Consider the following 15,126-nt stretch of genomic DNA (forward strand, 5'->3'; position numbering starts at 1 on the left):
AAGAAGAAGAAGAAGAAGAAGAAGAAGAAGAAGAAGAAGAGTTTGGATTTGATATCCCGCCTTTCACTCCCTTTAAGGAGTCTCAAAGCGGCTAACATTCTCCTTTCCCTTCCTCCCCTGCAACAAACACTCTGTGAGGTGAGTGGGGCTGAGAGACTGTGACTGGCCCAAGGTCACCCAGCAGCTGCATGTGGAGGAGCGGAGACGCGAACCCGGTTACCCAGATTACGTGACTACCGCTCTTAACCACTACACCACACTGGCTCTCACAGTGTGAGAAAGAAAGCCCAACAGAGATTCCATCTCCTCAGAGTATTGTGAAAGAACGATGTCAATCAACATTTGATTATCTCCTTCTACCGGTCCACAAAAGAAAGTGTCCTTTCATACTGCATCACGGTGTGGTACACTGGTTTGACATCAACTGATAGGAAGTGCCTACAGAGGGTGGCGAATACAGCACAAGATATTATGGGCTGTCCGGTGAATCCGCTGGACGACACTGTGGAAGAACGTTGCCTCAGGAGAGTGAGGAAAATTCTCAGGGATGATTCACACCCTGGCCGGCACTTTCTTGATCTCCTGCCCTCTGGCAGAAGATATAGAAGCATGATTAGTCACACCAACAGGGTAAAAAACAGCTTCTATCCGTGGGCTGTTAGGCTGCTGAATGAAAAGATAACAGGGCAACTGTTTTGGGTTTGGTGGGTGTGCGTCAGTAAATGAGGGGAATTAAAACTACGAGAGCTGAGTGGGGGTGCTCATGTAATCTCACTGTATACAAGTTGTACAAGTGAAAATAAAGTATTTCAATTTCAATTCAAACTTTATGTTACTTGCAGAAACATGTACCGGCAGATGTATGGAGGGCGGATACTTGTGACAGGGCCTTTTCAGTAGTGGCACACTCAAAATCTAAACAGCATCTCAATAAAGGTATGGTCGGTCGCTTTGTCAGTGAACAGTGTGCATTTAAGTCTTTCAAAGGACTTTGCCATTTATTTATTTTCCTTGTGTTGTTTATCCTTTTGTATGGCTGCCAGCTGCCTTGAATACAACAGATCTGGGATGGAGAACCTGGTGGTCCTCAAATATGGCCCAGTGGTCAGGGATGATGGGAGCTAGAATCCTACAACTTTCAGGTGCCAAAGATTCTCCTACCCTGGTGAAGAAAGTGGGAAACAAATGAATGCCACATTGGGAGATTTTGAATGGAAGAGCAATATTGGAACAGGCCAATTGTCCACTAAAAAATTGCCTTCCCTCAGGGCTCCTGGTCCCTTTTATTCCTCAAGAGGATTCCAAAAACAAAGGACTGTTTACTGAATCTGTTTACTGCAAGTTTACTGTCCCAATGGGCTCCACTGTAGGTTTTGAGTTCTTCACTGGCTGATAATTTCACAAGACATGTAGTTGCAGGTACCTTTTACGTAAGGCTTGTTTTGAAAATCAAACTCATAATGGCTTCCCCTCCACACACTCAAAATCATGCCTCTCTCATTCCCTTGTGGAGAGAAAAACAGCTGGATGTGGTTTTGAGTGTAAAACCCTTAACAGCAAATTACAATTTCTAGGTTTATCCAGAAGCTTTCTGCTTTCCCTGGGCCAAGCAAAATCCACTTGTTTGTTAGAATAAGGACATTGATATGCAGTATCCTCTGCCCAGAAGGTTTGTCCCCCACTCTGTCCCCAGTAAGCCATGTTAGATACTTGGAGAATTTAACTATCCCCATAGTTTTCACCTCACAGAACTACAATTCCCAGCCTTCTTAACACACTATCATTCCCAGGAACCTTTGGAGGCAAGAATGTGCTTTCAATGTATGGGGAGGAATTCAATACTACTACTACTACTACTACTACTACTAATAATAATAATAATAATTTATTTATACCCCACCCATCTGGCTGGGTTTCCCCAGCCACTCTGGGCGGCTTCCAACAAAAGATTAAAAATACATTAAAACATCGGTCATTAAAAACTTCCCTAAACATTCTGATTATCTCTTCACCTGCACATTTCTGTTTGTCTGACAGGGGCACTCCTCATGCATACAGGTCTAATGGTTATCCTGAACTACCAGAGCATATTTGGGGGAGGTGCAAAGATGCATAGGGGGAGGCCCCATTGTCTAATTGTGTGCCCTTGCATTGGCTTCAACTGGCACACCAAGCTAGCTGAATCCAGGCCATGGTGTGTATGCCAGCCTAGGCCTCATGACTTGGTCAACATCATTATTCAGTCACTTCCTTCAGCAACTGCAACTGGGATTTCCTGGCACCCTGCCTCCTATCAGGAAGCAGCAATGCACACACTTTGCCAGGTTCCTTTCTATTGTCCCCTCAAGTGGTTCCAGTCTTGTCCTCTGGCAACACAACAAGGCACAAGTCTTCTGCATATACCACCCCCTTCAGATATTTAAAGAAAACTATCAGGTATCCCCGCCATCTTCTCCAAGCTGCATATTCGCAGCTCTTTCGACCCTTCATCATAAGACTTGGTCTCCAGACCTCTCTCCTAATTCTGGTCAACCTCTTCTGGACCACACTCTAGCTTGTCAATATCCAGAGCGAAAGATGAATGGAGTTCAACAAGTCGCAAAAAGTATGACAAGGACATTCTCCAAGGACCAAAAGATTGTTTATTTTTTTAAAATACCTATTCGATTTATGATGAAACCTAAAGCTCCACACCTTGGTTTCTTAGAAATCTGAGCTAGATTGGAAAATAAACCAGCTCCATGTATTTTACAGTTCTTGGTGTGTGTTTTTTTAAGTTTCCACCTTCTAATAAATAAGCATACTCATGGAGAAAACAGCTCAGAGGAAAATTTGCCCGGCGCATAATGTTGGTTACCAAAAGTAAGGGCCCATTTGCACTATACATTTAAACCAGCGTCATACCATTTGCAGCAGTTTCCCCTAAAGTTCCTGGGAGTGCTAGTTTGTCCAGGGTGCTGAGACCCACCCATCCCCCTCACAGCGCTACAATTCCCAAAGGTTTGTGGGCCAATCCCCCTTCCTAGGGAGCCTTGGGAACTGCAGCTGTGAGGGGAATGGGGTGTGTGTCTCCTTTTTAAAAAACAGTTTCATACTTCCTTCATAATTTTAGAGAAATTATGTCATCGTGTCAAACGGCTGATTCATAGCAGTCTCTGAATCTAAAATGTACAGCTAAATTTAAAAACGCCAAAGGGCGGCAGGGGGGTGTTGGTCTTGTCGTTGATTTTCTGACAGCTGGTTTAAACCCAAAATGCATCAAGCCATTTTCTATTTTTATTTCTGATGCTGCATGGAGAATGCCAGCTGCTTGGTTGCTACATATGGGCACAAGGCATGAACCCAAAAAAAGGTCAAAGGTAATTTATTGGAAATTTTATGCCACAGAAGGGTCTCTTCTTACAGAAATTCCTATATGAATGCCTGAGTATAACATATAAGCACCGGCTAATTATGGAGGAATGAGAAATGGTTAAAGAAAACCATTGATCAGGCCCGGTGGAACAAACCCAAATAAATACATGCCTGCCATAGAGTTTACCACGAGTGGCAACTCCATTGAGGAGGCAAAACAACAGAACTGTAGTTTCCCACACAAAAATGGTCAAGCCTCCCTCCACAGCGCCACCTTGTGGTCCCTGTGTGTATACCACTAACACCGCCCACTGTTAGTTCACAGCCCTCGTACTTGATGGCAGTGTTTGCACCCAAGTGTCTATACTTCAGTACATTAAAACACAAGGTGGAATACAAGTCTTAAGAAACAAAGATTTGTAGACAGGGCAGTAGAATAGTTTTTTTTTAAAAAAAACCAATTCAAGTTTAAAGCCTACAGACATTACTTACTGGCCACGTGTCCTTTGGGGATGCTGAATTGCAAAGCACGGCTGCAGATGGTGCGTAGGGGGTTCTGCTTGCAAGAACCCTCCTTGCTGCAATACTTCCAGCAGGGATAAGGAAGATGTGGCTCCCCCAGATGTTGCTGGCCTCACCTCCCATCGCCCCTGACACTTGGCCATGTTGGCTGCGGCTGATGGGAGTCTGAGCCCAACAATATTGGGTGTCCCACCCATGACTCCTGCAGCTTCAGTCAGCCTAAAACAGGGGAAGTAATCCACCGTGCATTCTTCCTATTTTCACTTTTCATCAAGGCTCACTGTTTCCAGGCTCAGTTCAAAGTGCTGGTTTTGACCTCTAAAGCTCATGTCCCCTATATCTAAAGGACCTCCTTTCCTATATGAACCAGCCCAGACCCTGAGATCATAATCTGAGGTTATTCTGCACATCATTTCCAAGGGAGGTCCAGAGGGTGGCGATGAGGGAACGGGCCCTCTCAGTGCCAACCTTGCCATCGTTTCAGCAGCAGGTAAGAGGATTTTTGTTTTCCCAGACATTTGGGCCAAGCCGATGATATCATGATGCCCTATTTGTTAAATCTGCTTCTAATTACATTTATCGTGTGATTTTTATCGCGGCACTTTTTACTAGGTTGTAAATCACTTTACAGTGATAAAGGGACGCGGGTGGCGCAGTGGGTTAAACCACAGAGCCTAGGACTAGCCGATCGGAAGGTCGGCAGTTCGAATCCCTGCGACGGGGTGAGCTCCCGTTGCTCAGTCCCAGCTCCGGTCAACCTAGCAGTTCGAAAGCACAAAGTGCAAGTAGATAAATAGGTACCGCTCCGGCGGGAAGGTAAACAGTGTTTCCATGTGCTGCTCTGGTTCGCCAGAAGCAGCTTAGTCATGCTGGCCACATGACCCGGAAGCTGTCTGCGGACAAACGCTGGCTCCCTCGGCCAATGAAGCGAGATGAGCGCCACAACCCCAGAGTCGGTCATGACTGGACCTAATGGTCAGGGGTCCCTTTACCTTAAATCACTTTGGGACTTTTTGTAAGAGGGCCACAATACGTAAAATTTAATAAACCTAACGCTAAACCAAGTGCCAATGTAAAAACTGAGACCACCGCTAACTACTGATTGTCTGCAAAGAATCTCAGAGGCCCAACACCAGAAACTTAATCAGCAGCACAAGGGAAGCTAAATCTATTAATGAGCATCCTCTGCTTGTTGTTTTTATGCACATTGTGTTAATTGCATGCAAATTAAATATGCAGAGAGACAATGTTCCTCCAGCCCTATTATACCCTGCTGGCATGTTCACTGGAGCTGGAAAAACCGTCCAACTACGCTTTTGAAGAAAGGGGGTGGCGAAATAACTGAGGTATGGTGCATATTTGTGGAAAGGACACTAATGGGAACCAGGAGACAAGATACCGTATTTTTCGCTCCATAAGACGCACCAGACCACAAGACGCACCTAGTTTTTGAGGAGGAAAATAAGGAAAGAAATATTCTGAATCTCAGAAGCCAGAACAGCAAGAGGGATCACTGTGCAGTGAAAGCAGCAATCCCTCTTGCTGTTCTGGCTTCTGGGATAGCTGCGCAGCCTGCATTCACTCCATAAGACGCACACACATTTCCTCTTACTTTTTAGGACGGAAAAAGTGAGTCTTATAGAGCAAAAAATACGGTACTACTAACCCGTACACTGTCGCGCTCTATTCTGTGGAGAGCAAAAGGGTCAGCTTCACCACACCTGATAGCCTTTGAATGACAAACATTTATAAAATATGACTTACAGAAAGGTAATGCAGAGCACACAAGGTCCTGATATAACTAATGATATTCTCCAAAGAACAGGTAGATCAAAACCTTGTCTTTTCAGGGAAGCTTTCCAGATTACGGTTTCAGTCCTCCTCATCGGGTGAGTAAGTTTTGGATTGGTTGGGATCAAAGGGCCCCCTCCCTACTTTGAAAACTACACACAGTGGCAAGAAAAAACGGGCGCAGCCGTTTCGAAGTCCGAAAAGCAGAATCACAGTCTCTGGGTCACTCTAAGAAGAGCTGTTCTTTTTAATGTATATAGCAGGGAGCTTTTGAGCTTAGCCAAAAGCAGCAAAGGCTTCCGGAGATGCTCACTGTAAGAGCTCTGTTTTTTAAGTGAGGCTGTTTCATGGCCAGAACCGGTTCTGGAGGAAAACGTCGGGAGAATCAGTGCTGAGACCAAGAGTTGATCTATGTCCGGCAAACTCACGCCAAACAGACTGGACCACTTCAGATTGCAGGTGGTGGGGGGTTGTCACATTTTTGCATACCCTCCCACATTCCTTTGAAACCCTTCCACTTGCAGAAAACTAGCACATCAGAGGAAAAGGTTGTCGCTGATACTCTTTGGCTACTGGCCAAAATGCCCAGGCTCCACCTCCACTCTCAGAGAGGCATTGTGCCTCTGAATAATAGCTGCTGGGGAACCCAGGTTGGGAGACTGGCTGTTAATCTCAAGTCCTGGTGGCTCACAGGCATCTGGCGGAACACAGTGAGAACAGGATGCTGAACTAAATGCGTTCCTAATGTGCTTTTTTTAATAATAAAAAATGAACAAGGCGTTTGATCAATGTGGAGGTCTTTAAAATACGAAACCCCACTCCCACCTGCATTCTGGAGCAGAGCCATCAAGAAAAATCACTGCCATATGCTTTTGCCATTTAGCCCAGATATGTCCCCTTTGGGATGGAAGGCAGTGGTACCTCGGGTTAAGAACTTAATTCGTTCTGGAGGTCCGTTCTTAACCTGAAACTGTTCTTAACCTGAATCACCACTTTAGCTAATGGGGTCTCCCGCTGCTGCCGCACCGCTGGAGCACAATTTCTGTTCTCATCCTGAAGCAAAGTTCTTCACCCGAGGTACTATTTCTGGGTTAGCGGCGTCTGTAACCTGAAGTGTCTGTAACCTGAAGTGTCTGTAACCCGAGGTACCACTGTATCTAGATCTCAAGAAGCGGAATTGATCCGAAAATCACCAGCTGATGTGCTGGTAAGCTGGCAATTGGTGAGATGTCCAGCGGGCTCCCCTCCCCTTCCATCCCATTCCCACCCCACCAGGCTTTTTCGCCCGCTAGCTTCCAAAGGGGCTTGTGTGCTTCTGAAAAAGACTCCCCAGCAGGGAACCCCCTTTCCCCCCCTACGACAGAGCTTTCCAAACTTTCAACGTTGGTGACACGCTTTCCAGACGGGCGTCATTTCGCGACATGGCAGTTCAGTTCCACTAGCAAACCGGAAGTTAAACGGCCCTGATTTCCATCCCCAGGAGGAGCGTTCACAGCGACACGCCTGGACACCATGGCTGACACACTGAACGTGCCACGACACGCAGTTTGGAACGCTCTGCCCTCCGGCAACCTGCTAGCTCAGTGGGGCCGAGTAGGCCAGTATGGAGTAGTCCGCCTTGTGGATCTTCTCGTGTCTCTTGTGGTGAGAGCTGTGGCTGAAACTCTTGCCGCAAAACCGGCAGGAGTACGGTTTCTCCCCGGTGTGGATCCTCTGGTGCTGAACCAAGGTAGATTTGTCGGTGAACCTCTTCCCGCAGCTGGAGCACACGTAGGGCTTCTCGCCCGTGTGGATCCGCTGGTGCCGGAAGAGGTTGGAGCTGACGCTGAAGCTCTTCTCACAGACACTGCACTGGTAGGGCTTCTCGCCGGTGTGGATGCGCATGTGCTTGATGAGGTCGGCGTTCTGGCTGAAGCTCTGCCAGCACTCGGTGCAGGTGTTCAGCACCTCCACCTTCCTCCGGGACTTGGGCTTGGCGCTGGCTGCGCAGGCCCCGTCCGCCTGGGCGGCGGCGCCCCCCTTGCCCAGCTTCTTCCCCGGCGGGTGGCGCAGGTGGTGCTTCTTGTGGGAGCTGCGGCTGAAGCTCTTGCCGCAGTCGATGCATTTGTAGGGCTTCTCGCCCGTGTGGATGCGCTGGTGCTGCGTCAGGTTGGACTTGTCGTTGAACCGCTTGCCGCACTCGCCGCACTTGTACGGCTTCTCCCCCGTGTGGATCCGCTGGTGCCGGTTGAGGCTGGAGCTCACCCCGAAGCTTTTCCCGCAGTCGGGGCATTTGTACGGCTTCTCGTCGGAGTGCGTGCGCCGGTGGTTGACCAGGCTGGAGTTCTGGCTGAAGGTTTTCCCGCACTCGATGCAGATGTTGGGCTTCTCCTCCGCCGGAGCGCCCTGCTGGCACACCACAAAGTCCTTGCGTTTGCGGATGCCTTGGACGGCTTTCGCGGCGGGCCGGGCGCGAGGCATCGCCTCTTCCCCTCCTCTAGTCTTGCTGTTGCTCTCGCGGGGCTGGCTGCACTCGGGATTAGGGGTCAGCATCTTGCGGGCCTTTCAGAGGAACGGGCTGTGCAAACCGTCTTCCATGGCACTGTATCCTCTTCTGCGTGGCTCCCAGTACCTGCAGAAGCATCATAATAAAAGATCAGTCAGAGTCACTTACGTTGAATGCTCATGTTATGCACGTTGACACAGATTTAGAGACCTTCTCTACTCGTGCCCAGATCGGTATGGGAGCTGCTCCAGCGAGATGTGAGCCCACGCCTTTGCAATGCAGGAAGAGTCAAATCAGGTGGGTTTTCCCTAAACAGCCTCAGTCCTGTATACCTGAAGGAGCGTCTCCACCCCCATCGTTCAGCCCGGACACTGAGATCCAGCGCCGAGGGCCTTCTGGCGGTTCCCTCATTGCGAGAAGTGAGGTTACAGGGGACCAGACAGAGGGCCTTCTCGGTGGTGGCGCCCGCCCTGTGGAACACCCTCTGTTCAGATGTGAAGGAAATAAGCAGCTATCTTATCTTTAAAAGACATCTGAAGGCAGCCCTGTTTAGGGAAGTTTTTAATATTTAATGCTGTATTGTTTTTAACACTCAATTGGAAGCTGCCCAGAGTGGCTGGGGAAACTCAGCCAGATGGGCGGGGTATAAATAATAAATTATTATTATTATTGAGAGGAAATCGGTAAAAGCCAGCAGAGATCAATTAAATTTATATACTGCCCTTCGCTTGAAAGATCTCAGGATGGTTCGCAAGATAAAAATACAGGGTAAAAGCATAAAATAAAAACAAAACAGTAAAAAAAATACATCCATTCATTCATTCATTTTTAAAAAACACATTTAAAAGGCTGTAGAATATGAATCGGCCAAAGGTCTGGTTGAAGAGGAATGTTTCTGCCAGGTACCTAAATATCTGTAATGAAGGCACCAGCCGAACCTTTCACAAACAGGAAGTCGTTGCAAAAAAGGCTTGTGTGTTGCCACCATCCAGACCTCATGTGGAGGAGGCATATAAAGAAAGTCTTCAGATGATGATCAGAGAGTCCATAGCACCACAAGGACATATTCCCCACACTGTGATGCATCTATAACAATGAGGACAAAGTATGGTTGCGTATACACTATACCTTTAAATTACAAATGGCATTTCCCCTGCCAATGAATTCTGGGCACTGTAGTTTGTTAAGGGTCACTGAGCATTGCAACTCTGCGAGGGGTAAACTACCGCACCCAGAATTCACTGAGGGAAAGAATATTCCTCACAGGTAACGTGTGTGTACGCAGCTTCATTTCCAAGTAAAGGACATGTGTTTTTAGCTTATTGTTAATTTCAATTATATTTTTAATGTCTTACATTGTTTGTTTCTAACTGTTTCGTACTGGCAATTTTATCGTTTTGTTCTTTCTGCAAACCACGTTGAAGTTTTATTACATTCAAGCGGCGGGAAAATAAACGCTCCAATAATAAAACTAAACATACTCAGACTTGCAGCATGAAATGCATACATGAGTTCACTCATATGAAGCCAGATGCACGACACTTTTCTATTCCAGGTTAACTAAGACAGAATTACTACTGCTCCCTAGTCCTATTCCAGGAGTTATGCTCACAAATAAGTCAACAACACAGGAGTTACCCTGATTAGCCGTAGTTCTGACACCATGCATGCTGATTAACCCCTCTCTCCCCAGCATCCATGCACACAGCACAACATCTGCAGGGCTTTGGCACATGCAGATGTTTGCACACTGCGAATACCAGAAGGTGCGCACAGCCTTGATGCGCACAGTGTCCACGGCAAGGGGGCTATTCTGTACCTACCCGTGAGTATAAAGCCTGAACACGGCTCCAGATCCATTTACCCATTTTTCTATCCTTCCTTTCATCCAGTAACAATCCCAGGGGGTGAGTTGCGTAGAAAACCACCAAACAATACAATACACGAAGCAATGAGAGCAGGCGGAAATATCAGAACTGACACAAACGCGCCACTCACGATGCCAAAAACGCCTTGAAAGAAACCTGCAGGCAGTGGCGTAGCGTGGGGGGTGCAGGGGGGGCCGGCCGCAACGGGCGCAACATCTGGGGTTAGGGGGCGCAAATCCACGGGTTAGGGGGCACAAATCCACGGGTTAGGGGGCACAAATCCATGGGTTGGGGGCGCAAATTACTTGCCTTGCCCCGGGTGCTGACAACCCACGCTACGCCACTGCCTGCAGGCAGTATCACAACTTAACAATTCAGCTTATTGTTTCAGCAAGCTCCCTTACTGAACATGGGTGAAGTGGTAATGTTTTCAGGCGGGACCAAAATGCAAAGTCAGCCCAAAAGTACCTGAGAGGGGCAGGCCTTCAGTAAATGGAGGGGGGCACTCCTCCAGGGAAGACCACCTGAGGCATCTCCTCCCATAATGCGACTATAAGACCACCCCTGAAGAGGGAGTGAAGAGGGAGGCTGGTATAGGGAGAGTTGCTTCTTCAAATACTAGGATCCCGACTAAACATCATAAATAACTTTCTGACGCGACAGTGCAGCGGTCTCCCTCCCCCTCCTTCCTTGGAGGATTTTAAGCAGAGGTTGAATAGCCATCTGTCGTGGATGCTTTAGCCGAGTTTCCTGGATGGCAAGGGGTTGCATTAAATGACCCTCGGGGTCGCTTCCAACTCCACAATTCTATTAAACCATCTCGACAGCATGCCCCAAGGGGCCACTAGGCTTATCTGCGCCACATTTGCCAAGCCTGTGCAGACAGGCAGAGAATCGCGCTCAGGCTACACCCCAGGCACGCTGATCTGGCCGTCGAGTCTCCTCTTTTTAACAGACGACGTGCGCAAAATCGCGCAGCGATGTTGCAAGCAAGCGTTACCTGGGCTCGAGGCCCTCGGACGGAGACTTGACTTCGGAGTGGACTCCGCTTTCCAAGCTAGCCGCCCCCCTCGCTGCATCGACTCCGGCGTTTGTCCCCTTCCTTCTCCCGCCTTCTCTCCCCCGCTGACACCCCTTGTGAACCCACCCGCGCACCCACTGTCGTGGCCGCTAACCTGCCAGTAGGAGATTCTCCCTCTTTGGGTGCCCAAGTCAAAGGGGGTCCACAGTGGCGGCAACAAACCGCGTCGCCTTCGGGGGTCACACGCGCGGGAGCCCCCTCAGAGGGAGGCTCCCCGGCTTGCCTCCACCGCACGGGTAGGGGTCGCCCACCAGGCGCGGCTCTGGGGGTCCCCGGGTGGCGTCTCCGGAGCGCAGCGTGCGCAAAAGGCGCCTTCCCTCTCCAAAAGGCGCACCGACTTCTCCGGGCTCGCAATAGAGGAAGCAGCTGCAGACCCTGACCTAGGAAGCGCAACCCAGGCCTGAGCCGACGAGGAGAGCCAAGCAGCCGCCGCAAGAGCCCTCTGGCGGCCGCAGAGCAAGCAGCCACCTCCGCTCGTCTGTGCGTCCCCGTCGGGCCGCCGCCACCGCCTCCGCTTCCTCCACCGCCTCCACTCCGCCCGTTCCCGGTTTAATTTCTAAAATTAGAAGCCTGGAGCTCGGGCTTTGCTAATCCCAGAGGAGAGGGCGCCTAAGGCACGCGGGGGCGGGAAAGGCGCTCTTGGCATGCTCAAGGGAAACGTTTCGCAGACCCTCCAAGTGTCCCTGTTTTCCAGGGACAGTCTCTGTTTTACAGAAGCCATCCTGCTTTCTGATTTGATTCTGGAATGCCCCACTTTTCCTCTGGGCGTCCCTGTTTTCATGGGGAAATGTTGGAGGGTACGCGCTTGTTACGCTGCGGGCTCCTGGCTGGAGGAAAAAGCAGGAGCTGTCTGTCACTCAGCCCAGAATCTCATGAGAGTCTGGCCTTCGAAGGACATGACAGAAAATTCTCTTCCCATGACATACGTTCACAGATGCAGTCACGTCTTCCAATATGCTCTTGTGTACACTATCCTCACCACGCTGGAGAAACGGAGGATATTCTGTCCCTTTGTCCTTTCTCAGTTTTGACAAAACATTTTTTTAAAAAAATCTTTATTGTTTAATAATAATAATAATAATAATAATAATAATAATAATAATAATAATTTATTATTTGTACCCCGCCCATCTGACTGGATTTCCCCAGCCACTCTGGGCAGCTTCCAACAAAGATTAAAAATACATCAAAATGTCACACATTAAAAACTTCCCTGAACAGGGCTGCCTTCAGATGTTTTCTAAATTTCTACTAATTTATAGTAGTAAATGTTGGTATCAGAACCGAAAACATAAATGTTTTGAAATCCCCGCTTTCAAACGCTTGCGCCTGAGAATACAACCATATTCTGGAAAACAAAACAGTACTTTACAAAACAAAAGACAGATCACAAAAAAACGTAGCTGAAGAAGAAGAGAAGAGTTTGGATTTGATATCCCGCTTTATCCCTACCCTAAGGAGTCTCAAAGCGGCTCACATTCTCCTTTCCCTTCCTCCCCCACAACAAACACTCTGTGAGGTGAGCGGGGCTGAGAGACGTCAGAGAAGTGTGACTGGCCCAAGGTCACCCAGCAGCTGCATGTGGAGGAGTGGAGACGCGAACCCGGTTCCCCAGATTACGAGACTACCGCTCTTAACCACTACACCACACTGGCTGAGAAACTTTGCAGCCTTTGAAGCAGCAAGTTGCTGGTGGGGGGGACAGTAAAAACAAAAAGTAGAAGAATTTGGAATAACCAGATTTCCAAAGTTTTTTCCTTCACCTCTGCTGAAAGCTTCTCTTAAAATGCAGAGCTAAAGGTGGCATCAATAGAATCTAATCCCCTCTTAAAGGCAGCCGGAAGGGCAAAAGGGACTTGCATTGCTCCAAATATAACTTTATCCACCCACTGCAGCCATCTCTGCCTCAATTTGGACTGTGCGTTTTTAGCAAGAACAGCACATATGAGAGCACTTCTGCCTCTGCTCAACCAACTGAAAATGCAAAATACAAATCAGTCACACACAAATTTTACCCAGTGCTGGGGGAGCAAGGAAGAACAGAACAGAAAAAAGGAGGCAAATAACAATGAGAGCACAAATGAATGAATGTTATCTTGAGGTTTAATGTTACGGGGGTGGGGGGTGGGAGAAGAGTACAGTGGTACCTCGGGTTACAGATGTTTCAGGTTACAGACGCTTCAGGTTGCAGACTCCGCTAACCTAGAAATAGTGCCTCAGGTTAAGAACTTTACCTCAGGATGAGAACAGAAATCGCGAAGTGGCAGCGGGAGGCCTCATTAGCTAAAGTGGTACCTCAGGTTAAGAACTGTTTCAGGTTAAGAACGGACCTCCAAAACAAATTAAGTTCTTAACCTGAGGTACCACTGTACTATTCTTGATGAACTTCATCTAGAAAGAAACTGACTGTCTTTCCCTTGGAATAATAAAGATCAGAATTGAAGGATGATAGATGCCCTCAGGGGCATCTAGTCGAACCCCCTGCAGAGTCCTCCCCCTATAGTCTTCTGGGTGTTACGTGTCTGTTCTTTTGACCCACACAGCGCAGAGATGCATTGACTGGGGGTGTGAATGGGGGAACCTGCCCAGCGCCCCCCAACTTGTGCCATTCTTGTGCTCCGCCAACGTTGACGGTCCTCCCCCTCGAACCCACAACCCCGCCCCTCCCTCTCCCTGAGCCTGGAACTTGCGCTTCCATCTAGCTTGTGGGTGCTGCTTTTGTTAGGCATGGGCGTAGCCAATCGATCAAAATCAATACAAATCAATACAAATTTTGAGATTCTGCTCCCCCCCAAAAAAGCCTGCCCCCTAATAAAAATTCTTGCTACTCCAAGAGGCGTAGGAAGGGGGGGTGCGGTCCGCCTCGGGTGTCATCCCTGAGGGGGTGACAAAATGGCACACTGCGGGGGGGGGGGCGGCACTTACCGTGGGGCCTGGCCTGTGTCTCTCCTGGGACGGCAGCGTGGGGCTTGCGTCCGCCAGGTGGACTCTGTGGGTGGCTTGCCGTGGCTCCCCCTGGGTGGATCGCTATGGCGCCCCCCCTGCATGGATCGCCCTGCCTCCGTGGGCGGATTGCTGCTCTGGGTGCCGGCACAGGTAGCTACGCCACTGGCTACCCCCATGCTGGTAGGATTGCTGTATGTCCTGTTTTTCTAAGACACGGCACATCCATCATAAAAAGTACAGATACAGTAGGATGAAGGGCAAAGAGCATCTAGCCTGACTGAGCCCTCCCCTATGGAGGTTTGCATGGATTTCTGGGCAGGCCAGAAGCATCACGACCACTTGCAGACATTTCCCTAGGAAAATTAGCACCATCTGTACCACTGAGATGCCATCCAATGTACTCTTCTCCATTGATGGGAAAGACGCAGAGGTCAAACAACAGGCATGCAGCGGGGTCGCGCTGAACAGATATGGGATGGTTATGCCATCTCACAGCCTGGAAGGATTTGCTGGGACCAATGACCTACAGGCTGGGATGGAGGGAATCCATCAGAATTATGGGGTCGGTGAGCTATGAGGCACAATTCAAGGTGCTAGTACTAGTGGAGAAAACTCTAAAGGGTTTTGGACTCAAGTACGGTGGCTGTGGGTTAAACCACAGAGCCTAGGGCTTGCCGATCAGAAGGTTTGTGGTTCGAATCCCCGCAACGAGGTGAGCTCCCGTTGCTTGGTCCGAGCTCCTGCCAACCTAGCAGTTCGAAAACACGTCAAAGTGCAAGTAGAAAAACAGGTACCACTCTGGCGGGGAGGTAAACGGCGTTTCCATGCTCTGCTCTGGTTCGCCAGAAGCGGCTTAGTCATGCTGGCCACATGACCTGGAAGCTGTACGCCGGCTCCCTTGGCCAATAAAGCGAGATGAGTGCTGCAACCCCAGAGTCGGCCACAACTGGACCTAATGGTCCTTTACTTGAAATAGTAAGCTCGAACTCAGGATGAAAGGGAGAAACGTGCTAAGAGGAAGGCACGTTTGGCAAACCCTCACCATGATCAACTCTCCCCCAGAATACTACATCTCCTGT

At 49.0% G+C, this 15,126-nt stretch overlaps 1 protein-coding gene and 1 long non-coding RNA gene across 3 annotated transcripts in view; both read right to left on the minus strand.

Annotated features, from left to right (window-relative positions):
• The window catches only part of LOC310671182, a 361,314-nt gene that overhangs the window by 9,947 nt on the left and 336,241 nt on the right, over positions 1-15,126 (minus strand). The gene's annotated exons all lie outside the window — the stretch shown is intronic.
• Positions 5,607-11,812, minus strand: LOC310670774 (uncharacterized protein). Of its 2 annotated transcripts, none has more exons than XM_083426529.1 (2): positions 11,353-11,812; positions 5,607-8,278 (listed from the first exon to the last, which is right to left on the minus strand). In XM_083426529.1, exon 2 carries the CDS (start codon positions 8,197-8,199, stop codon positions 7,243-7,245), a length of 957 nt encoding a protein of 318 aa, XP_083282655.1. In that variant the 5' UTR covers positions 8,200-8,278; positions 11,353-11,812; the 3' UTR covers positions 5,607-7,242. The 2 variants fall into 2 exon arrangements, with proteins under 2 accessions (XP_083282655.1, XP_083282654.1); XM_083426528.1 differs by having other exon boundaries at positions 11,196-11,812.

Source organism: Podarcis tiliguerta (assembly GCF_965153285.1).
Source record: "Podarcis tiliguerta genome assembly, chromosome: 2".
Lineage (NCBI taxonomy): Eukaryota > Metazoa > Chordata > Lepidosauria > Squamata > Lacertidae > Podarcis > Podarcis tiliguerta.